At 39.4% G+C, this 23,808-nt stretch overlaps 3 protein-coding genes across 4 annotated transcripts; all 3 read right to left on the bottom strand.

The window, feature by feature from the left end:
• Positions 1-2,995: 2,995 nt before the first annotated feature.
• On the bottom strand, positions 2,996-7,123 carry LOC143353985 (UDP-glucosyltransferase 2-like). Its single transcript, XM_076787634.1, has 5 exons — positions 6,552-7,123; positions 6,074-6,444; positions 5,212-5,431; positions 4,403-4,622; positions 2,996-3,501 (listed from the first exon to the last, which is right to left on the bottom strand). Exons 1-5 carry the CDS (start codon positions 7,030-7,032, stop codon positions 3,204-3,206), a joined length of 1,590 nt encoding a protein of 529 aa, XP_076643749.1. The 5' UTR covers positions 7,033-7,123; the 3' UTR covers positions 2,996-3,203.
• A 1,697-nt stretch (positions 7,124-8,820) lies between these two features.
• On the bottom strand, positions 8,821-14,287 carry LOC143353983 (UDP-glucosyltransferase 2-like). Its single transcript, XM_076787632.1, has 5 exons — positions 13,735-14,287; positions 13,257-13,627; positions 12,454-12,673; positions 11,596-11,815; positions 8,821-10,711 (listed from the first exon to the last, which is right to left on the bottom strand). Exons 1-5 carry the CDS (start codon positions 14,213-14,215, stop codon positions 10,414-10,416), a joined length of 1,590 nt encoding a protein of 529 aa, XP_076643747.1. The 5' UTR covers positions 14,216-14,287; the 3' UTR covers positions 8,821-10,413.
• A 1,155-nt stretch (positions 14,288-15,442) lies between these two features.
• LOC143353982 (UDP-glucosyltransferase 2-like) lies at positions 15,443-23,710 on the bottom strand. Of its 2 annotated transcripts, none has more exons than XM_076787629.1 (5): positions 23,145-23,705; positions 22,656-23,026; positions 19,870-20,089; positions 19,061-19,280; positions 15,443-16,749 (listed from the first exon to the last, which is right to left on the bottom strand). In XM_076787629.1, exons 1-5 carry the CDS (start codon positions 23,623-23,625, stop codon positions 16,452-16,454), a joined length of 1,590 nt encoding a protein of 529 aa, XP_076643744.1. In that variant the 5' UTR covers positions 23,626-23,705; the 3' UTR covers positions 15,443-16,451. The 2 variants fall into 2 exon arrangements, with proteins under 2 accessions (XP_076643744.1, XP_076643745.1); XM_076787630.1 differs by lacking the exon at positions 15,443-16,749 and adding an exon at positions 18,925-19,010 and having other exon boundaries at positions 23,145-23,710.
• Between the last annotated feature and the right edge of the window lie 98 nt (positions 23,711-23,808).

The raw sequence follows: 23,808 nt of genomic DNA on the forward strand, positions 1-23,808 counted from the left end.
AAAATTTCTGGCTCAAAATTTCCAAGGTGATGTTATGCTTTAACAGTTAATAAGGAACACGCATCGATCTTGATTATGTTCTAAATTATCTACTATCAGCGTGTTCTATATTAAAAACTGTGAACTGTTTCTAATGAAAGTAATAGGACATTAGGGTCAAATTATCTGAGAAATGGTAAGTTTTCGACCATAAGAAATAAGTCATTCCAATTTAATAAATCGAAAGAGACCTTCATATTTTCAGTGCGTGTCCACTTATTAAACAACTGCTATTACTCTGTGATTAGTTGATTTAAATCTTATAAGTTTTATTTGAAACATTTTCGCATATTCTTTAAAATAACGAACATTTTTCAGATAGACATAGAGTTCGTGGGACGCACTGTGTAAGATTGCATGAGTTTATGCGAATTTACGTTATTCAATGAACTTGCAGTAGCTAATATGAAATCGTACACTAGTTTCCTCATACATGTGTTGGTTTGATGATGAGCACTTAAAATAGTACTCTGTTATACAATATATTCCTCGAGCCTTCACTTATCTTATCACGTCTAAAAGGTCTTCATACGATGTTTATCCACGAATATTTATAGTTTACTCATCAAATTTTGTTTAAAAATATTAACAGAATGACTTTACAAGTCTTGATTTGGTTACAAGGAAGTAATCAAAATTAAAGTGATTATTGCTGTGCACAACAAAAACTATTCATTGAGAAAATGTCGTGAGATTGTTAAAAATGTTGTGTAATTTTGTGAAAAGCCTCCACGGAGCCACAGTAAGTAATAACATGAGCTGATATAAAATCTGAAGCTATGATCATCCAAAGATTAATAAAATTAATAAAATATTGATAATAACATTAATAAAATATTAACCAATCCATGATAAACTACCCGCCATAAAGCAGGATTAGAATTTATAGAAAAACAGGGCAGCTGACGTAGAAAATAGATTGTATGTATGTTCTGATAGCAAGCGTTTCAATTTCAAAATTACGATAACTATAACGAGAAACTATATTTTATGCCTTGAGTGAGTAACGCGTGACAGTCGCGGTCTCGCGTGACGCATGCAGCCAAATTTTTAATAAAATAATAAAAACTATTTTATTCGCTAATAATATTGACTCTTTATACTTTAAAGAATAATTAGCACTAAAATAAACATAAATGTCACCAGGACGCAACTGTGGAAGCACGCACGTAGAAATAAAATTTCATCTTTCAACGTGACAATGCACTTATTCTCTGTGCTAAAAATCATTTATTATAAAAGTATAGACAAAATTATTTTAAGAAAGTAGATATTTCAAGGAATATGCGTCAGAAGCAAAGAGTACATGTTAAAAGAACTATTCAGATATAATACCTTGCCTAGTTTGTTTGACAAGGGAAGCAATTTGAAAGCGTTGAGGAATGAAGAATGTGCCTGTAAACGATGTGAAAGTGTCCAAAATTGCTATCAAAAAACAATAAAAATAGGATTTAGAGATTTGCAAACTGCACGTTGAAGAACGTCTCTCAATGTAAATAACATCACTCTGTAGACAGGTGTCATACATTCAATTCCATTTTCCAGAAAAATTTATTGTTTTAAGTGTTTCACAACATTGTCACGGTATGTACATAGTATTTAGTTGTGTATGTTTCACGCGTGCTGTTTATCGCGCATGCTTCGTACGTGTGAACGATACCATAATCTTCCTTTCTATTCGGTTCTTCTGACTGTACAAATTGACAAGTCATCACAGTGTTGTTTTGAGTGAGCTTACCGCGTTACACGGAAGGAGACGTGAAATATAGGTAGTGTGAACTTTAGGATGGATGCTTATCCCATTCGGCTTACCCATCTCGTAAGAAATGACTTGCAACTTCAGTCAGAGCATGTCTCCTATTTCGGAACTGCTGATTTCAATGGTGGTGAGTCCACGTGAGTACACGCATAGCTTTTGAACTACAGATCTCCTGGGATTAAAACTTGGATTTTCGGCATTATCTCGGAAAAATCTATAGGATTGCATAAAAAAAAGTTAAAAATTTCTGGTTTCCACAGGTAAAGTTTAACCCAATCGTCGAACTGTAAAATTGGAAATGGAAGTTCTGCTTTCTAAAATTTTGTCTAATCTGTCAACATCTGAATATTGAAACTTGTTTCTGGTGATTGAATTGCTTCCATTTAACAGGAATTACCCATCTGCTAAATGTAAATAAAAAAACATGTAAGCAGTATTCGCTGTGCTACTACGAGAACAGAAAATTGACTATCAAACGAATATATTATCGGTATCTCTAAAACACTAATGTTATCACACGCTGTCATTAAAAAAGATATTAATGGTATTCTTATGAGACATAGTACTGTCCACACAAGTATAGAAGAGGAAAAAAATTTAAATAATCACATAGTCTAAAGGAATGTAATCATGAACATGATAATGCGAGGTGATATAATAAGATACGAACTCTATCAGTTTCTATGTTTTCGTATCAGATAAAGTTTAATGCCTTCACAGAGGTCATTTTTTAAAATAATATGATATAACAAAAAATATTAGATTTTAAAGGGGGAAAGGGAAAAAACACGTTAATTGTAAGGGGTATTCAATTGCATTTTATTCAAAATGATCTCCATTGCTGATCATAACTAACCTCCAATTTTGTAGCAATAACTGAATTACACGATAAAATAAAATTATTCAGCGTTCAATGTTTTTCAAGTGGAAGCCACCACTTTTGAATTTTCAAAACTAATACTAGTGATGGGATTGATCCAATTCCCACTCGTGATTTTTAAGTAATATACAATAAAAAGTCATTGCAATAACCTGCCGCGAACCAAGTGGGGTTAAATTAACCCCAGCGGTATTAACATTGTTGTATATTTTTCAAAATATATGCAAGTTGACGATACAATACAAACAATTAATCCCCTATGTTCTTGTTACTAGGTGAAGAAGGCGAATCCGTCAATCGCACACTGCACTCTTGACTTCGTATGCATTATGCTTTTGCATAATGTCGTCAGACAACTTACTTTAAACTATAATTTTTGTTTTCACGTACATGAATTTGTTGATCAACACACTAAGTAATACTGGTAATACTGACAACGGCCGCAATCATAACAATCACAATCAATAAGTATATTGTTATACTGGTACGCCGAAACTTCGAACTTCGTGCGCTATGGATTTGTAACTAACTAACTTTTTGCTTCGTTAGTGTGGGTATTCTTTGATAATGATTGTAAGAGCGCACAGTCAATTTCGCAATGATACTAGTTATGTTTGAAATGATTAAAACGGCCACGATCGTCAGGAATATCACAATGTCCATATCGCAGCGCTGGTACCATGGTTGATGAGCTAAATTTGAACGAAGATGAGGAGCACCTTTATGGCGAATCACGTACTCCGTCCACCATGCTAAATGCTTCACCATATCGTACGGATTATCGTTCACGAGCTTATTTAGTTCCACCATTCTCTGTTTGTATCTGAAAAACAGCAAATAAAATTACACTTTCTTTCAAAACTTATCATAAAATTGCGGAAAAACGAAAGTTTAATGTTTTTGTATTACTATTTCTATCCATTTGAAATGCTCAAATGTAAACTAAATTTATTGAAGGTATCTCAGCTGAAAGGAGCTATGCAACTATGTCTACAAATTCGAAGAAAAAAGTTTGTTTTAAGTAATACGAATGTAGTCAAAGGATCCATATGCGGCAAAAATATATTTCTTCCTTGGTCATCTTTTTTTTTTGAGAAATGATACTCTTGTAGAATATTAGTCCTTCAATAAAAAACATTCATTCACCAATTTATTGCATTACAGTGATTTCTCTATATATGTCGCCAAGGCCTGGATGTTAAAAGTCGCGGAATAATCCCCACTGTCATGGGGTGTTACCCGTGAAATGTCAGGAAACTCGAGAGACCTCGGACGCCGAAGATTGTAAAAATAACACGGTTCGGGTATATCTCCTGGACGATACAGGACATGTGTTGACAAATATCGAGAATTCACTGTATTAACAATTCAAATGGACCTTTCGATGATCTCCAGCAGTCGAGACACCCTTTATGTGCTACTGGCCTCTCGTCGTTTATAATACTGTTGTACCTGGCTCGTTCTATGAAATGAGATCGAAAATGAGTGCCAGAATCGAGGTTATGCAACAAAAGCGGTGATCTATCACGCGAACAGTTTCTCCAATTTCTCATTCTGCATTTCCCCTACGTAGCCATCCCAATCTCCACAACGAGCTTAAGAACTTCTAACAACTCGTAGTGAAAATCGCTAGTATGCAACGAACGAGGAACTCGTGCAATAAACGAGGCTCTACTGTAATTCAAACTAGAAAATACATTTTCGTAAAAACTTTATACACTCACTGTTTATTAGTTGTAATCTCCCGAATGGCAGCATCCAACTCTTCCCTCGTCACAGTTGTGATGTCCATGTATTTCCCGACACCAAGAGCCTCCATCCTGAGCACTTGGTAATCCTGGTCGGCCAATATTGGAAATCCTAATAATGGTACCGTGAATTGCACCGCTTCCTCGCTACTTTGCAGACCTCCTTGATAGATGAACATCTTGATATTGGGGTGTGCTATACAACAATATTCCATGGTTAATAACCAGAAACTCATTAACTAAATATTTATATTGGATTTGGAAATGTAGCAAAGTATCAAGGAAAAAGTGATACTCTACAAAAAGTTATTTTCAAGGACTTTTGAAAGCTATGGACAGTTTTCTGCCCCATTTGAAGTCGATGTCAGAATTGTTGAATCATTTAATACTTGTCCCCAGCATGTCAAGGACCTGCGTCATCGTCTAAGACAAGAATTAGAAAAAGAAAAGAATCCAGAAGATACTGTAATCAGAAAATTGTGAACTTTTTGTTCCGCTTCTAGATAACCTCTGTAACGAGATTCTGAAGATAACAAGACGCACAATCACTCTGACTTTGGTGACAATGATATTGATAATTTACTATCGTCCTACTAAGATGAATTGTTTCAGTAATAATTTTCTTTCAACCTACCACAATTATTAGAGAAAAAAGAAAATTGTACGTGGTTCCTGTGTGTTGGAATGGACAATTGTTATTTTGCATATAGATCCGCAAGGTGTTGATCAGTATCATGTGAATTACCTGGAAGTGTGATACATTAGATAAAAAAATGGGACTGTACCAAGAATGCTCTGCTGCGGAAGCCATTTCCCAACAAAGATATTATGCGGCTTGTTGGGCATGTCCTTCTCGAACTTCCATACAATTTTATAGGGCAATTTGGCGAACACGTCAAGAAAAACCTGTAGGGTTTCTTTAGGCAAGTCCGAGCTCATAGCGTTGCTGCCCAAACTGAAGTAGATGAACCCTTCAGTCGCGCTGTCCACAAAGCGTTTCAGATCCTACCAGCAAAAAATAGAGGATAATCATTTCCCTGACTCCTTGGAATGATGGTTTTGTCGCTCAAGATGCACCCTAAGCATAGGACTGTACATGATACAGTGAATTCTCGATATGTCAATGACACGGGACTTGTCAGCGTCTAGTATCGTCCAGGAGACATACCCTAGCCGCGTTATGTTTACCGAGGTCTCTCGAACTTCGTGGCCTCCCACGGGGTATACCCCGTACTAGTAGGGCTAATTCCACGACATTTATCATCCAGGTCTTGGAGACATATATAGAGAAATCATTGTATAGTGTATTGTATTGTTATCATCATAAGTGTAATATACTCTTCAAAATCGTTTCTTACTTCGAGGAGACCTAACACGTATTTTTATGCTTCTTTAGTATTCACCTAAATTTTCTGTAGATTTAACGGATTGTAAAAATATTATTCCATAATTACGGGAACAAGAGACTGAATGTCTTGCAAATCCAAAGTAAGGAATTCAAATAAAGAGAACTTGTGAGATCAGTACTTCTTGAAGCCTTAGGTCTGCTGATCATTTTGCAGCATATTTAAACAAAATCTGCTTGATTCAGTACGTTGGGATAAAAGCTAATTTTCTTGTGCGAATAAAGGATTGTGTCAAATATACCCCGGGCAAAGGAGGCTGGTTCTTCTCGACGTGGAAAGACGTGAAGGTAATCATGTTCGCAAGCTTCGGTCGTGCGGGAACTATGGCATCAGCTTGGTTGACGAATACAAGGCTGGTGTTCTTCTGTATGTCGAGCAGCGAAGGCACACCGGGTCCGAAGTACTTTTCCACTAATTTCTGATGACGTGGATAAAGATCACTGTACATGTGGTACATGGCCCGCGAGATTTTAAGGAAATTTTGAAGTCTCTTCCAAAATGGCTGATTCGTCCCCACGTTCGCCTCCATTTCCCAGGTATACTCGTGAGATGGCAACACCACACCACCGAGAGCGTGTTCGTTCAAAAAGAACATTCCCAGTGAGCTCAACCCTGCAAATACGCCAAGGAAAACTTTTGTACGTTCTCTTAAATTTAAACAACCGATGCAATTGTAAGTTAATCTTTCACACAAATTGCACGTTAATGTGAAGAAATACCTATTAGCGGTGCATTGAACCTATGAGCGAAGGCATATTGAGTGGGCGACGCGAGCATCTCGACCATCACGAGATCGAACTTTTCGTTGCTGTTGGGCGCGCACAACGCTTTCATGTCCGTGTGGTTGAGTAGATTTTCAGCAATACTGTGGGTCATGTCTACCAGATTTTCTTCCATGAAAGACATAAAGTCCTCTTTGTCGAATCGGAGCTTGACAAAATCGAAAGCCCTAATAGTTTTGTAACCTCCGCTGGTGTCTATCTGCCTGAACGTCGTTGAGTTCATGTTCGGTATCGGATTCGGTGTGACGAGCACGATTTCGTGGCCGCGTTTGTGCAGCTCGAGCCATAATCGCCGGTACGGGATCTGGTGGCTGTAAGAAGGTGTCGGGATGATTGCTAAGATCCTGGCTGGTTCCGCTTGCCTCACGATGCACAGCAGGCCGATGACACACAACACGACGGGCAGAGTGAGCTTCATCGTTGACGTAATTGACCGATCAACTGCCGGAGCTGGCCGCTAGACAACTAATCGGAATGTCGCGCGTTACTGTGGATTTAAGTAAGTTGTGCAATATAAAGGGGCAGTGTCAGCTGTTCAATCCATTGATGATACTGCTGAGTCAGGAAGTCAATGTGGGGTTATATAGCAATTCATTACAACAACGTATTACAACATATTGCAATGTTGGGGCTCCCATCACGCAATATCGGACGAGAGATAAGCAATTCTGTTCAATTGCTTTGATTTTTAGATAGTTTCGCCATTCTTTGTGTTTGAAGTACTTCATATCGCTAATTTAATATACGTGTCAAGTGGATTCCATTCTATGTTTCCTGGTATTATCTATTCAACAGTTTTGTGAGAAGTCTGATTACTTTTTGTTGAGGTTGGGATGTTCCGGGGTATTCGGGGAGTCACTCTAGTACGCGTACTGTAAACTACATTTATTGCTAACAATATGATACTACATATAACATGAAAAGTAAACGATAAACTTGCAAACACAAGACAGCATCATCGCTTGATGCGAACTGTTCTTCCCGCGCGCCAGCTCGTGCACGTTCGGCCGCGCTCAGCTGGGCATGCGCGTGACCCCAACACTTTTGTTCCGTTGTCGGTGATAATAGTGTAGATTTGAAACTCAAGCACAGCATGCCAACTGTAGTAACCCAACCGAGATATCTTTACGCTAATTAAAAATTTTCTTTCTTAATGTCAACGAACATCTTGTTGAATAGCTTTAATGTGTGATGTGGGCTGTCTGGTGACAGCTTTAATATGGTGACAGTAAAGTGACAGTAGTCTTCTACACTTCTGTTCTGTTTTTTTAGTGTATTGAGTACCTTCTGTGCCTTTTGTGTAATAATTGCATAGAATCCACAGTCCAGTAATAACAGAAAGGTCTATAATATTTCATTATATTTTAATATTACGTGTACATTAAAAATGGTTAAACTTCGTCTTGACAATCCAGAAATTTTTAACTTTTTAGTATATAATTCTGTATGTCTTTTCGAGGAAATGCCAAAAATCGAAGTTGTTAGGCGAGGAATTCACTGATTCAAAAGTTATGCGTGTTTAAATTTGAGCGATTAATCATTTGCACTCAAAGCTGTTTTAACTCCGAAACGAAACATTTCTTCCGACCTAGAATATTTCCCTTCTATATATATATATAGATATATATATATCCTTTCCATGTTAAACATACGAAAATGGTGCAATTTAGTAGTACAACACCGAAATGTTTAGTAATTTATTAAATACAAACAAATTTAATAATGTAAAAAATATTTTGAATAAAGATATAACAATTTTTAGTGGCGCCTTACAGACGCCATGCGAGTGCTAAGGGTTAAAACCCCTCGCTATAAAACTTCGATTTTTGGAATTTTCTTGTCAAGATGTACAGGATTATATATTAAAATGTTCAAAATTTCTGGGTTACCAAGGTGAAGTTATGCCTTAACAGTTAGTAAAGAACACGCAGCGATAATGATTATGTTCTCAATTATCTACAAGCAGCGTGTTCTATATTAAAAACTGTGGACTGTTTTTAATCAAAGTAATATGACGATTTGAGTAAAATTATCTGGTATCAGATAAAGTTTAATGGCTTCGCAAAGGTCTGAGGCTACGATTCACCTTGACTATTTTCTATAGTTCTAATGTGTCACCCGTTTATCTTCAATTTCATTTTTGAAAATAATATGAAGTCGCAGGATATATTAGATTTTAAAGGGAGAAAGTTAAATGAAAAACTCGTTTATTTTAAAAGGATGTTAAATTACATTTTATTAAAAATATTCTCCTTTGGTGGTCATAACGTCTTTCTCCTTTTCTGGCAATAACTGAATTACACGACAAAATAAAATTATTCAACGTTCGTCGTCATATCTCGCCGCGAATCAGATGGGATTAAGTTTTCCTCATCGGTTATATCACTTCTGTATGTTATTCAAAATATCTACAATTGGTCTGGTATCTCAAGTAGCTAAAGTTAAGGCGTTGTCATTTCGTTCTGTGATAACTATTGATAAACTGATCCATATCTCTTTCATGATTTTTAAGTAATTCAGTTATCGCAATACATATGCTATAGCACGATAGCAATGCGTGTATCGTGTGCCGATACCATCGGAAACAGATTCAAAGGACTAAGCACTTCATAATAATCTAAATGTTCTAACGCATGATACCATTGCAAGGTTAAGTTCCGTCCAAATGAGTTACGACTAATAATAAAGAAAAATCGTGGTACGAATTTCAAGTTAGACACCCTGTGGCGTGGGCCGAACCGCGCCGTGTCCTTAGAGTCGCACTGGGCGGGTGGGACCTCTCGCTTCGAAGTTAAACAGTGTTGAGCGTGGTCAGTACTTGGATGGGTGGGACCTCTCGCTGCCGAACGTAGTCGGCCACATGGTCGCCAGCGAGGGGTTGTGGATGGCGGTGGCCTCCTTCTGCGAGGTCGTAATGACGCAGAAGGAGGCCGCCGAGCGGGCCCAGGAGCGGGACCCGGGCTATGCAAGGAGGGAGTGGGCACGGGGTACACTCCCGCGCCAACTGGTGCCCCTGGGAGCGGGGGGGCGGAGTGGAGGTTGGCGGGGGGACTCTCCGCATTTTGATGTGCCCCCATCATTGGGGGCGGTGGATTCGGGGGCTCAGGATGTGAGCTGACCCCGACCAACCGGGGGGGGGGGGGGGAGCATAGCTCCGTGTTGAGATGATACCCCCCGGGATTATTCTCGGTGTGGGAGGGGCGGTGTCAATCCGACCCTCCCCTAGGGGAGGGTGATTCGTGGGGGCTGGGTAGGAAGGGTCGGGGCAGTCCGGATCGCGCCTCCGACGGCCCTTCCTTCCGGTGGCGGCGTCTTCTTGATTCGGCCGAGGCTGGTTCCTCCGGGACACCGGCTCCGAGCAGGGCACGAAGACTCCGAGAGCTGTGGGTGGACCGAGCTGGGGCTCGGGAAGCCCAATCCGAAGGCTCCTGGGATGGGGACACCGGGCGGGTCCCTCCGACCCGGGCCTTATAGCATAGGGAATGGAGGAGGCTAATCCCCTTCCCGGGTAGTATGTTAGCTGGGAGGTGTCCTGTTGAGTACCGCGTGATCAAGGCACCTCCCCTTTAGCTTAGGTGGGCGTGGGTTTTTAGTGGGTAGTCTCTGGGGATACTCCCCAGGGATAGTCCCACATAACCACGGCTTCCCCAAGGATGCCGGGGCATGCGAAAAGCATTTTCCCCCGAAAAAGAAGTCGATTAGTATAGTTCAGCACAAGACACATAATAATCAAACTCGATAAATTTATTGTTATGCTGGTATGCCGAAAGTTCGATCTTTGTCCTCTATCGAATTGTAACTAACTAATTTTTTCTTTCCTCAGTGTGGATAATCTTTGATAATGACTGTAAGAGCGCACGGCTAATTTTGCAACGACACTGGCTATGCCAGAAATGGTTAAAACGGCCACCACCGTCAGGAATACCACAATGTCCATATCGCAGCGCTGGTACCATGGTTGATGAGCTAAATTCGAACGAAGATGAGGAGCACCTTTATGGCGAATCACGTACTCCGCCCACCATGCTAAATGCTCCACCATATTGTACGGATTATCGTTCACGAGTTTTTTCAGTTCCACTATCTTCTGTTTGTACCTGAAAAACACCGAATAAAATTACACTTTCTTCCAAAGCTTATCATAAATAAATGACAGTTTAACGCTTTCCCATTACTATTTCTATCGATATGAAATGTTCTATTATAAATTAAATTTATAAAGAGGCAAAGCAACTACCTCTACAAATTGAAAGAAAAAAGTTTGTTTTAAGTAATACGAATATAGTCAAAGGATCCATATCCGGTAAGAATATTTTTCTTCCTTGGTCATCTTTTTTTGGAGAAATTATACTCATGTAGGATATTGGTCTTCCAATACAAACATTTACCCATCCATTTATTGCATTATAGTGATTTCTCTGTATATGTCGCCAAGGTCTGTATAATAATCGTCGCGGAATTATCACCACTACCGCGGAGTATACCCTGTGAGGTGCCAAAAAGCTCAAGAGACCTCGGACGCCGAGGAGTGTCAAAATAACATGGCTCGGGTATGTCTCCTGGACGATACAGGACGCTGGCAAGACCGGTGATGTTGACAAATATCGAGAATTCACTGTATTATCAATTCAAATGGACCTTTAGATGATCTCCGGCAGTCGAGACACCCTGTATGTGCTACTGGCCTCCCTATATTCGCTTATGATTCTGTAGTACCTCGCAAGTTGTACGAAATAAGATCGAAAGTGCGTCTAAGAATCGAGGTTGTGCAACGAAAGTGGTAATCAATCACGCGAAATGTTTCTCGGATTTCCCACTCTACATTTAACCTACGTAGCCATCCCACAACGAGCTTAAGAGTTTCCAACAACTTGTAGTGCAAATCGTTAGTATGCAACGAACGAGGAACTCGTGCAATATACGAGGCTCTACTGTAATTCAAACTAGAAAATACATTTTCGTAAAAACTTTATACACTCACTGTTTATTAGTTGTAATCTCCCGAATGGCAGCATCCAACTCTTCCCTCGTCACAGTTGTGATGTCCATGTATTTCGCGACACCAAGAGCCTCCATCCTGAGCACTTGGTAATCCTGGTCGGCCAATATTGGAAATCCTAATAATGGTACCGTGAACTGCACCGCTTCCTCGCTACTTTGCAGACCTCCTTGGTAGATGAACATCTTGATATTGGGGTGTGCTATACAACAATATTCCATGGTTAATAACCAGAAACTCATTAACTAAATATTTATATTGGATTTGGAAATGTAGCAAAGTATCAAGGAAAAAGTGATACTCTACAAAAAGTTATTTTCAAGGACTTTTGAAAGCTATGGACAGTTTTATGACCCATTTGAAGTCGATGTCAGAATTGTTGAATCATTTAATACTTGTCCCCAGCATGTCAAGGACCTGCGTCATCGTCTAAGACAAGAATTAGAAAAAGAAAAGAATCCAGAAGATACTGTAATCAGAAAATTGTGAACTTTTTGTTCCGCTTCTAGATAACATCTATTTTATATATAGCATGGTTTTAATTTTATAAGAAGAAACCTCGCTAACGAGATTCTGAAAAAAACAAGACGCACAATCACTCTGACTTTGGTGACAATGATATTGATAATTTACTATCGTCCTACTAACATTAATTGTACAACAATAATTTTCTTTCAACCTACCACAATTATTAAAGAAAAAAATAGAATTGTATGTGGTTCCAGTTTGTTGGAATGGATACAGACAATAGTTAATTTGAAAATAGATCCGCGGGGTGTTAATCGATATCACGTGAATCATCTGGGAAACTGATAAGTTAGCTAAAAAATGAGACTGTACCAAGTATGCTCTGCTGCGGAAGCCATTTTCCAACAAATACATTATCGGGCTTGTTGGGCATGTCCTTCTCGAACTTCCACACAACTTTATACGGCAATTTGGCGAACACGTCGAGGAAAACCTGTAGGGTTTCCTTAGGCATGTCCGAGCCCATAGCGTTGCTGCCCAAACTGAAGTAGATGAACCCTTCGGTCGCGCTGTCCACAAAGCGTTTCAGGTCCTACCAGCAAAAAAATAGCGGATAATCATTTCCCTGACTCCTTGGCATGATGGTTTTGTCGCTCACGGGTCTTGTCAGCGTCTTGTATCGTCCACGAGATATACCCTAGCCGTGTTACGTTTTCAGAGGCCTCCAGAACTTCGTGGCCTCCCACGGGTTATACCCCGAACTAGTAGGGCTCATTCCACGACATTTATCATCCAGGTCTTGGAGATATATATAGAGAAATCATTGTATATTGTATTGTATTGTTATCACGATAAGTGTAATATACTCTTCAAAATCGTTTTTTACTTCGAGAAGACCTTACACGTATTTCTATTCTTCTTTAGTATTTACCTAAATTTTTTGAAGATTTAACGGATGGTAAAAATATTATTCCAAAATTACGGGAAGAAGATACTGATTGTCTCTCAAAACCAAACTAAGGAATGCAAATGAACAAAATTTGTGAGATCAGTACTTCTTGAAGCCTTAGGTCTGCTGATCATTTTGCAGCATATTTAAACAAAATCTGCTTGATTCAGTACGTTGGAATAAAAGCTAATTTTCGTGTGCGAATAAAGGATTGTGTCATACATACCTCGGGCAAAGGAGGCAGGTTCTTCTCGACGTGAAAAGAGGTAAAGGTAATCATGTTCGCAAGCTTCGGTCGGGCTGGCGTTATGGCATCAGCTTGGTTGACGAATATAAGGCTGGCGTTCTTCTGTATGTCGAGCAGCGAAGGCACACCGGGTCCGAAGTACTTTTCCACTAATTTCTGATGACGTGGATAAAGATCGCTGTACATGTGGTACATGGACCGCGAGATTTTAAGGAAATTTTGAAGTCTCTTCCAGAATGGCTGATTCGTTCCCCCGTTCGCCTCAATTTCCCAGGTATACTCGTGCGATGGCAACACCACACCACCGAGAACGTGTTCGTTCAAACAGAGCATTCCCATTGGGCTCAACCCTACAAATACGCCAAGATAAACGTTTGTACGTTCTCTTAAATTTAAACAACCGACGCAATTGTAAGTTAATCTTTCATACAAATTGCACATTAATGTGAAGACATACCTATTAGCGGTGCGTTGAACCTATGGGAGAAGACATATGGAGTGGGAATCGCCATCATGTCGACCATCACGAGATCGAACCTCTCGTTACTGTTGGGGGCGCACAACGCTTTCATGTCCGGGTGGTTGAGTAGATTTTCAGCAATACTGTGGGTCATGTCTACCACATGTTTTTCCATGAAAGTCATAAAGTCCTCTTTGTCGAATCGGAGCTTGAAAAAATTGACGCCCGTCATAGTTTTGTAAGCTCCGCTGGTGTCTATCTGCCTGAACGTCGTTGAGTTCATGTTCGGGATTGGATTCGTTGTGACGAGCACGATTTCGTGGCCGCGTTTGTGCAGCTCGAGCCATAATTGCCGGAACGGGATCTGGCTGCTGTAGGAAGGTGTCGCGATGACCGCTAAGATCCTGGCTGGTTCCGCTTGCCTCACGGTGCACAGCAGGCTGATGACACACAACACGACGGGCAGAGTGAACTTCATCGTTGACGTAATTGACCGATCAACGGCCGGAGCTGGCCGCTAGACAACTAATCGGATGGTCGCGCGTTACTGTGAATTTAAGTAACTTGTGTAATATAAAGGAGCGGTATCAGGCGTCAATCTATTGATAATACTGCTCAGTCGTGACATCAATGTGGGGTTATATAGTAATTCATCATTCACCGTATTACCACATATTGCAATGTTGGGGCTCCCATCACGCAATACCGAACGAGATATAAGCAATTCTGTTCAATTGCTTTAATTTTTTGATAGATTGGCCATTCTTTGTGTTTGAAGTACTCCATATCGCTAATTTAATATACGCATCAAGTGGGTTCCATTCTATGTATCCCGGTATTATCTATTCAACTAATTAACAATTTTCTTTCTTAATGTCAACGAACAGTTTGTTGAATAGCTTTAATGTGTGATGTGGGCCGAGTGGTTACAGCTTTAATATGGCGACAGTAAGGTGACAGTAGCCTTCTACTCTTCTGTTTTTTTTTTTAGTGTATTGTGTATCTTCTGTGCCTTTTGTGTAATAATTGCATAGAATCCACAGTCCAGTAATAGCAGAAAGGTCTATAATATTTCATTATATTTTAATATTACGTGTACATTAAAAATGGTTAAACTTCGTCTTGACAATCCAGAAATTTTTAACTTTTTAGTATATAATTCTGTATGTCTTTTCGAGGAAATACCAAAAATTAAAGTTTTTATTCGAGGAATTCACTGGTTCAAAAGTTATGCGTGTTTAAATTTGAGCGATTAACCATTTGCACTCAAAGCTGTTTTAACTCCAAAACGAAACATTTCTTCCGACCTAGAATATTTCCCTTGTATATATGTATATCCTTTTCATGTTATACACACGAAAATGGTGCAATTTACCAGTACAACACCGAAATGTTTAGTAATTTATTAAATACAAACAAATTTAATAAGGTAAAAAATATTTTGAATAAATATATGACAATTTTTAGTGGCTCCTTGCAGTCGCCATTCGAGTGCTTAGGGTTAAAACCCCTCGCCATAAAACTTCGATTTTTGGTATTTTCTTGTCAAGATGTACAGGATTATACATTAAAAAGTTCAAAATTTCTGGATTGCCAAGGTGAAGTTATGCCTTAAAAGTTAATAAGGAACATGCAGCGATATTGATTATGTTCTCAATTATTGTTTTAAAAGGCAAAAGTTAAAGGAAAAACTCGTTTATTATAAAAGGATGTTAAATTAAATTTTATTAAAAATGTTCTGCTTTGGTGGTCATAACATCTTTCTCCATTTCTGGCAATAACTGAATTACACGATAAAATAAAATTATTCAACGTTCATCGTCATATCTCGCTGCGAATCAGATGGGATTAAGATTTCCGCATCGGTCATATCACTTCTGTATGTTATTCAAAATATCTACAATCGGTTTGGTTTCTCAAGTAGCTAAAGTTAAGACGTTGTCATTTCGTTCTGTGATATCTAGTGATAAAGTAATCCATTTCTCTTTCATGATTTTTAAGTAATACAGTTTTCGTAAGACTTATACTATAGCACGATAGCAATGCGTGTATCGTGTGCCGATACCATCGGAAACAGATTCAAAGGACTAAGCACTTCATAATAATCTAAATGTTTTAACGCATGATACCATCACAAGGTTAAGTTCCGTCCAAATGAGTTAGGACTAATAATAGAGAAAAATCGTGGTACGTATTTCAAGTTAGACACCGTATATATAGTAAAATGACATTGAAGTGACAAAGAAATTGAATTGGTTGATATCTCATTTATTTGTATTGATGGCCGTGAGTTAACCTATTAATTGATTGAATAATCGAGTGCAACAATTGGCAAGGAGTGCGTTATAGTTTCTACATAACACTCTCTTCGATATTGCATACGGCATAAATGACTGGTTCTTTGATTGCCACAGTTCAACCCTGATGTGACAATATGTCGGAGATAGTCAAAGGGCCCTCGGGGCCCTGGGGCCCCGGTGCCAAGGGTCATCGGTCCCTGGTCCCACCTTGAAATAGCGGTGCCGCGGATTTTCAAGGGCATCTCCCGTTAACTCGCGGCTGAACACAAAGTAACACTGGTAACACTGACAACGTACGCAATCCCTGAGTCGATTAGTATAGTTCGCCACAAAACCATTAACAATCAAAATCAATAAATATATTATTATACTGGTATGACGAAAGTTCGATCTTTGTCCTCTATCGATTTGTAACTACCTAATTTTTTCTTTCCTTCGTGTGGATAACCTTTGGTAATGACTGTAAGAGCGTACAGCTAATTTCGCAATGACACTAACTATGTTTGAAATGGTTAAAACGGCCACCACCGTCAGGAATACTACAATGTCCATATCGCAGCGCTGGTACCATGGTTGATGAGCTAAATTCGAACGAAGATGAGGAGCACCTTTATGGCGAATCACGTACTCCGCCCACCATGCTAAATGCTCCACCATATTGTACGGATTATCGTTCACGAGTTTTTTCAGTTCCACTATCTTCTGTTTGTACCTGAAAAACAGCGAATAAAATTACACTTTCTTCCAAAGCTTATCATAAAATGGCGCACAAATGAAAGTTTAACGCTTTCCTATTACTATTTCTATCAATTTGAAATGTTCAAATGTAAACTAAATTTATAATTAAAATTTAAATTTAAATTCGAAGAAAAAAGTTTCTTTTAAGTAATACGAATGTAGTCAAAGGATCCATATCCGGCAAGAATATTTTTCTTCCTTGGACATTTTCTTTTTGGGGAAATGATACTATTGTAGAATAGTGGTCCTTCAATAAAAAACATTCATTCATCAATTTATTGCATTACAGTGATTTCTCTATATTTGTCGTCAAGGCCTGGACGTTAAAAGTCGCGGAATGAACCCCACTGTCATGGGATGTAACCCGTGAAAGGTCAGGAAACTCGAAAGGCCTCGGACGCCGAGGATTGTACACATAAAGGTCGATGCACATCTCACCGGCCGGCCGACCGGCCGTTTTTTCCCCGTTTATAAGCATTTTGGGGTCCGGGACAGCTATTAGAGAGGGTTCGAGAGGCTCCGAACAAAGGCACAGCGTGTCCTCTGCTACCAGAACCCCAGGGGTTCGCTGCCCAATGCTAGAGCCGGCCGGCTAGCCGGCTAGCATTCTCGACGAGAATGTTCGCAGGCTAGTCGGCCGGCTCGTAGCGTGGCAGTACGAAGACAGAATGAACATGCTGTATTTATTTAAAAAACTATCAACCAGAACTTTTCTGAGTTCCTCGTGGTAATAGATCTTGTTAAGGAATTTGAACGTTGTAACAAACGAAATAACAATTTATTACCACGCTAACGAAAAAGAAAATATCATCTGACAATCTGTGCGGTGAAACAATTCGTCATTATTTATTTCAAAAGCTGTTAACTAGAACATTTCAGAGTCCCTCGTGGTAATAGATGGGGAATACTTTGTTAAGGAATTTGAGCGTTATTAGGAAAAAGCTACCAGAATAATTAATAATACGGTACTCCCTTTCGGAGCTATAGGTTCGAGCTACCATTTGTTGGGTTTGAGGGGAACATCTGTCGTATTTTAAATAGGCAGGTAATTTTTCTTGTGAATCAAAAACACATGTTGAATGTGAAAAATTATTAGATCTCGAGATATTTTCAAAAAATGTCATACATTTTCTTGTATTTAGTGAAATACAGCTACACTTTTTCAAAATCTTAGTTTTCGTACTCGAGTTACGATACGTGACTTGCTACTGAATTATGAAATGCTCACTCGTACAAATCGGTTTCTGTTATGATAACAATGTCGAAAGGGTGTTTACCTTTACAACATAGTTATGAAGTGTTTGAGTATCTTCTTCAATAAAGACATTTTTTGAAAATATCTCGAGATCTAATAATTTTTTTGCCATGGTACCCTTATCATTTTTTACGTAGAATGAAAGGAAGAATCTATTCTATTTAAAGAAATGATGCAATTGTTAATTGCACATGCACTGCAGCATCTAAAAAAAAATTGAAAGGCCTACAGATGTAGTGCTCTTCGAACCATTTATCTTTCTCCTTTATCATTTTTTCGTAAATGCAATAATAACGGAGTTATGACTTGAAACAATTGCGTGGACCACCCTGTATAAGGATGTGCGATGCTGTTTCACTAAGTGCCAGGAACGTTTCCTATTTCCATGGTGTTGTAAAGGAGAGGTACGGATAGATTACCTAAGGAGCTGTGGAGCCCCTAAAAACATTTTTTTTTGTGCCACGCACAGCAGGGAACTGTCAACGCGCCCTCGAAAGGCCATCTGGAAAGGGTCGAGAGGCCAGAGAAGAAATTCGGTTCCAAAGTCTGACACGGTTGCCGCTAGTAAACGCTAGGGCCAAAACCAGGGTTATAATTTTGAGCCGGCCGGCCGGGCCGGTGAGATGTGCATCGACCTTTACACGGTTCGGGTATATCTCCTGGACGATACAGAACATGAGTTGACAAATATCGAGAATTCACTGTCGAGACACCCTTTATGTGCTACTGGCCTCTCGTCGTTTATAATACTGTTGTACCCCGCTCGTTGTATGAAATAAGATCGAAAATGAGTGCCAGAATCGAGGTTATGCAACAAAAGCGGGAATCTATCACGCGAACAGTTTCTCCAATTTCTCATTCTGCATTTCCCCTACGTAGCCATCCCAATCTCCACAACGAGCTTAAGAACTTCTCACAACTCGTTGTGAAAATCGCTAGTATGGAACGAACGAGGAACTCGTGCAATATACGAGGCTCTACTGTAATTCAAACTAGAAAATACATTTTCGTAAAAACTTTATACACTCACTGTTTATTAGTTGTAATCTCCCGAATGGCAGCATCCAACTCTTCTCTCGTCACAGTTGTGATGTCCATGTATTTCGCGACACCAAGAGCCTCCATCCTGAGCACTTGGTAATCCTGGTCTGCCAATATTGGAAATCCTAATAATGGTACCGTGAAGTGTACCGCTTCCTCGCTACTTTGCAGACCTCCTTGATAGATGAACATCTTGATATTGGGGTGTGCTATACAACAATATTCCATGGTTAATAACCAGAAACTCATTAACTAAATATTTATATTGGATTTGGAAATGTAGGAAAGTATCAAGGAAAAAGTGATACACTACAAAAAGTTATTTTCAAGGACTTTTGAAAGCTATGGACAGTTTTATAACCCATTTGAAGTCGATGTCAGAATTAGTAAGACAAGAATTAGAAAAAGAAAAGAATACATAAGATACTGTAATCTGAAAATTGTGAGCTTTTTGTTCTGCTTCTAGATAACATCTATTTTATATGTAGCATGGTTTTAATTTTATAAGAAGAAACCTCTGTAACGAGATTCTGAAGATAACAAGACGCACAATCACTCTGACTTTGGTGACAATGATATTGATAATTTACTATCGTCCTACTAAGATAAATTGTTTGAATAATAATTTTCTTTCAACCTACCACAATTATTAAAGAAAAAGTAAAATTCTATGTGGTTCCTGTTTGTTGGAATGGATACAGACAATTGTTATTTTGCATATAGATCCGCAAGGTGTTGATCAATATCATGTGAATTCCCTGGAAGTGTGATACATTAGATAAAAAAATGGGACTGTACCAAGAATGCTCTGCTGCGGAAGCCATTTTCCAACAAAGATATTATCGGGCTTGTTGGGCATGTCCTTCTCGAACTTCCATACAATTTTATAGGGCAATTTGGCGAACACGTCAAGAAAAACCTGTAGGGTTTCTTTAGGCAAGTCCGAGCTCATAGCGTTGCTGCCCAAACTGAAGTAGATGAACCCTTCGGTCGCGCCGTCCACAAAGCGTTTCAGATCCTACCAGCAAAAAAATAAAGGATAATCATTTCCCTGTGTTCTTGGCTTGAAGGCTTGTGGCTCAAGATGCACCCTAAGCATAGGACTATACAGGGTGGTCCACGCATCTTGCACACCTATATAACTTCCAAAGGATGCGTTGCACGAAAAAGTTTTTTATACAAAAGTTGTATGTTCTGAAGGGGTACACAATTTAGTGTGTTTATTTTTTTTTACAGGTGGAAGTGTTTCGGAGATTTGAAGGTCAACTTTGTTTTTTTTAAATGAAATACTGTATTTTTTATACCTAAATATGGAAGAATGTCGAATTTTGAGTAAAAATTTATTGACCTTCATTAGCCCTAAACCTAATAAAAAACGAGTAATTTCACTTTATTTCCTGAAAATTTTCTTCGCGTAATATCAAGTTAGAAATTCAACCTTATCACAGACTTCCGCAGGACTGCGGGATGTTTACGTGACAATATTTATAAACACGACAACGTCTATCATGATCCGCAATCTCCTATCATGTCCGTACTTCAATATTGAAGTTACCCTTGGTGTGCGTGCGTAATTATAAAGAAGATAAAAGCAAAAATGAAATTTAATAATAGCGAAAAACTTGACATGCTTTTAATTTATGGTGAGTGCCGTAAAAATGCAACATGAGCTAAAACTATGTATGCCAAAAGGTTTCCGGAACGAAATCAGCCAACTGCGGTTCTAGCAGCGGTAGCAGAAAATCCCCATATTAGTACACGGCAGATTTCACGAGGTTCTGGCATTAGTAAAACAAGTGTACTACGAATTCTTCATAACGAAAAACATCATGCTTATCACGTATCACTTCATCAGGAGCTCCATGGGACAGATTATGAAAACCGCGTAGGATTCTGCCAGTGGTTTTTGCTTCAAATGAGCAATGATAACTTTTTTTTACAGAAAGTGTTATTTACTGATGAAGCAACGTTTACTAATCGCGGGCAAATTAATTTGAGAAACATGCACTACTGGGCATCAGAAAATCCTCATTGGATGAGAGAAGTTGACCATCAACTTCAATGGAGCGTTAATGTGTGGTGTGGAATATTGGGCAACAAATTGATTGGACCATATTTATTGATGGTCGACTTTTTGTGTGTAATTTTACCATCTTTATTAGAAGATGTACCGTTACATGTTCGTACACAAATGTGGTACCAACACGGTGGTTGCCCTGCAAATTACGCACGTAATGTAAGGCAAGTGCTCGATAGAAAATTTCCCAATCGATGGATTGGTCGTGGCGGACAATTTCCGTGGCCTCCACGCTCACCGGACTTTACTCCTTTAGACTATTTTTTGTGGGGCAAATTAAAAGATACAGTGTATCGTGAACCGCCGTCAACATCTGAGAATATGAAACATCGTATTCGTGAAGCATGCATTACGCTCGGTGCGGATATGATTCAGAGTTCAGTTTCTTTATTACTTAATAGATTGCATCACTGTATTAATGTCAATGGATATAACTTCGAACATTTGTGTTAGTTGCGATAAGCTACTAGGTCACCCATGTTAACAATCATTGTCACGTAAACAACTCGCTGTCCTGCGGAAATCTATGATAAAGTTGAATTTCTAACCTGATATTACGCGAAGAAAATTTTCAGGAAATAATGTATCGTCCAGGAGACATACCCGAGCTGTGTTATGTTTACCGGGACCTCTCGAGCTTCGTGGTCCATCGTGGTGTATACACCGTGGTAGTGGGGATAATTGCACTACATTTATCGTCCAAGCCATGGCGACATATACAGGGTCATCCGTTTTTAAACGGCCAAACGTCAACCAGCTATAGAGGACCCCAAATGGAACAACTTTCACCCCTAACACTTTTTTTGATTCGGTCTTGATTTTTAGATAATTGCAAAAACCCGTCATATTTTGCGTTCACTTAAGATTAAATATATTAGGACTGCAATTATGTATCTTGATGATTTTTCCTTTGTTTGGTTTAAAATAAATAGGGGCATCTTTTTTATTAAGTCAACTTTTTTGTATGACCTTTGGATCTTGGTTTTTTTTTACATGGGGCACGCCGTGGAGACTGAATGAAATAACTTCGAATCAAACAAAGTGTTAGGGGTGAAAGTTGTTCCATTTGGGGTCCTCTACAGCTGGTTGACGTTTGGCCGTTTAAAAACGGATTACCCTGTATAGGGAAATCACTATATATCGTATTGTATTTTACTGTTATATTGTATTGTCTTGTTATCAGGATAAGTGTAATATACTATTCAAAATCGTTCCTTAATTCGGGAAGACTTGAAACATATTTCTATGCTTCTTTAGTATTTACCTAAATTTTCTGAAGACTTAACAGCAGGTAAAAATATTATTAGAAAATTACGGGAAGAAGAGACTGAAAGGCTCGCAAAACCAAAGTAAGAAATTCAAGGAAACAGAACTTTGGAGATCAGCACTTCTTGAAGCCTTAGGTCTGCTGATCATTTTGCTGCATATTTAAACAAAATCTGCTAGATTCAGTACGTGTGGATAAAAGTGCATTTCCTTATACGAATAAAGGATTTGTCATATATACCTCGGGCAAAGGAGGCAGGTTCTTCTCGACGTGAAAAGAGGTAAAGGTAATCATGTTCGCAAGCTTCGGTCGGGCTGGCGTTATGGCATCAGCTTGGTTGACGAATATAAGGCTGGTGTTCTTCTGTAGGTCGAGCAGCGAAGGCACAGCGGTTCCGAAGTACTTTTCCACTAATTTCTGGTGACGTGGATAAAGATCACTGTACATGTGGTACAAGGACCGCGAGAATTTAAGGAAATTTTGAAGTCTCTTCCAGAATGGCTGATTCGTCCCCACGTTCGCCTCCATTTCCCAGGTGTACTCGTGCGAAGGCAACACCACACCACCGAGAGCGTGTTCATTCACAGCCATAATTCCCAGTGGGCTCAACCCTAAAAATACACCATAAAAGAGACAACTGTACGTTCTCTTAAATTTAAACAACCTAATAAAATTACAGATACGTTCTGTTAAATTTGACACAAATTGCACGTAAATGTGAAGAAATACCTATGAACGGTGCGTTGAACCTATAGGCTAAGTAGTACGTAGCGGGCGACACGAGCATTTCGCCTATCACAAGGTCGAACTTCTCGTTGCTGTTAGGCGCGTAGATCGCTTTCATATCCGTGTGGTTCAGCATATGTTCGGCGAAACTGTAAGCCATGTCAATCAGTTGTCCTTCGGCGAACGTCAACCATTCGACCTTGTCGAATCGGAGCTTAATAAAATCGATTTCCCTGATGTTCTTGTACGCTCCGCTGGTGTCGATCTGCTTGAACGTCGTCGTGTTCATGTTCGGGATCGGATCCGACGTGACGAGCACGATTTCGTGGCCGCGTTCGTGCAGCTCGAGCCATAACCGCCGGTGCGGGATCTGGTGGCTGTAAGAAGGTGTCGGGACGAGCGCTAAGATCCTGGCTGGGTCCGCTTGCCTCACGATGCACAGCAGGCCGATGGCCAAGACCACGACCATGAGATTGAACCTCATAGTCGACTAGATTCAGCGATCTACTACCGGAGCTGGCCGGGCGACAACTAATCACCGGATCGCGCGTTACTGTCGATTTAAGTTAGTTGAGCTCCATTAGGGAGTAGTAACAGTAGTATAATGCATGGATGGAAAAGCTGGGTCAGTGTGTCTATGTGTCTTATTGCTTCATCTACCATTTTC

Source organism: Halictus rubicundus, chromosome 5 (assembly GCF_050948215.1).
Source record: "Halictus rubicundus isolate RS-2024b chromosome 5, iyHalRubi1_principal, whole genome shotgun sequence".
Classification (NCBI taxonomy): Eukaryota; Metazoa; Arthropoda; class Insecta; order Hymenoptera; family Halictidae; genus Halictus; species Halictus rubicundus.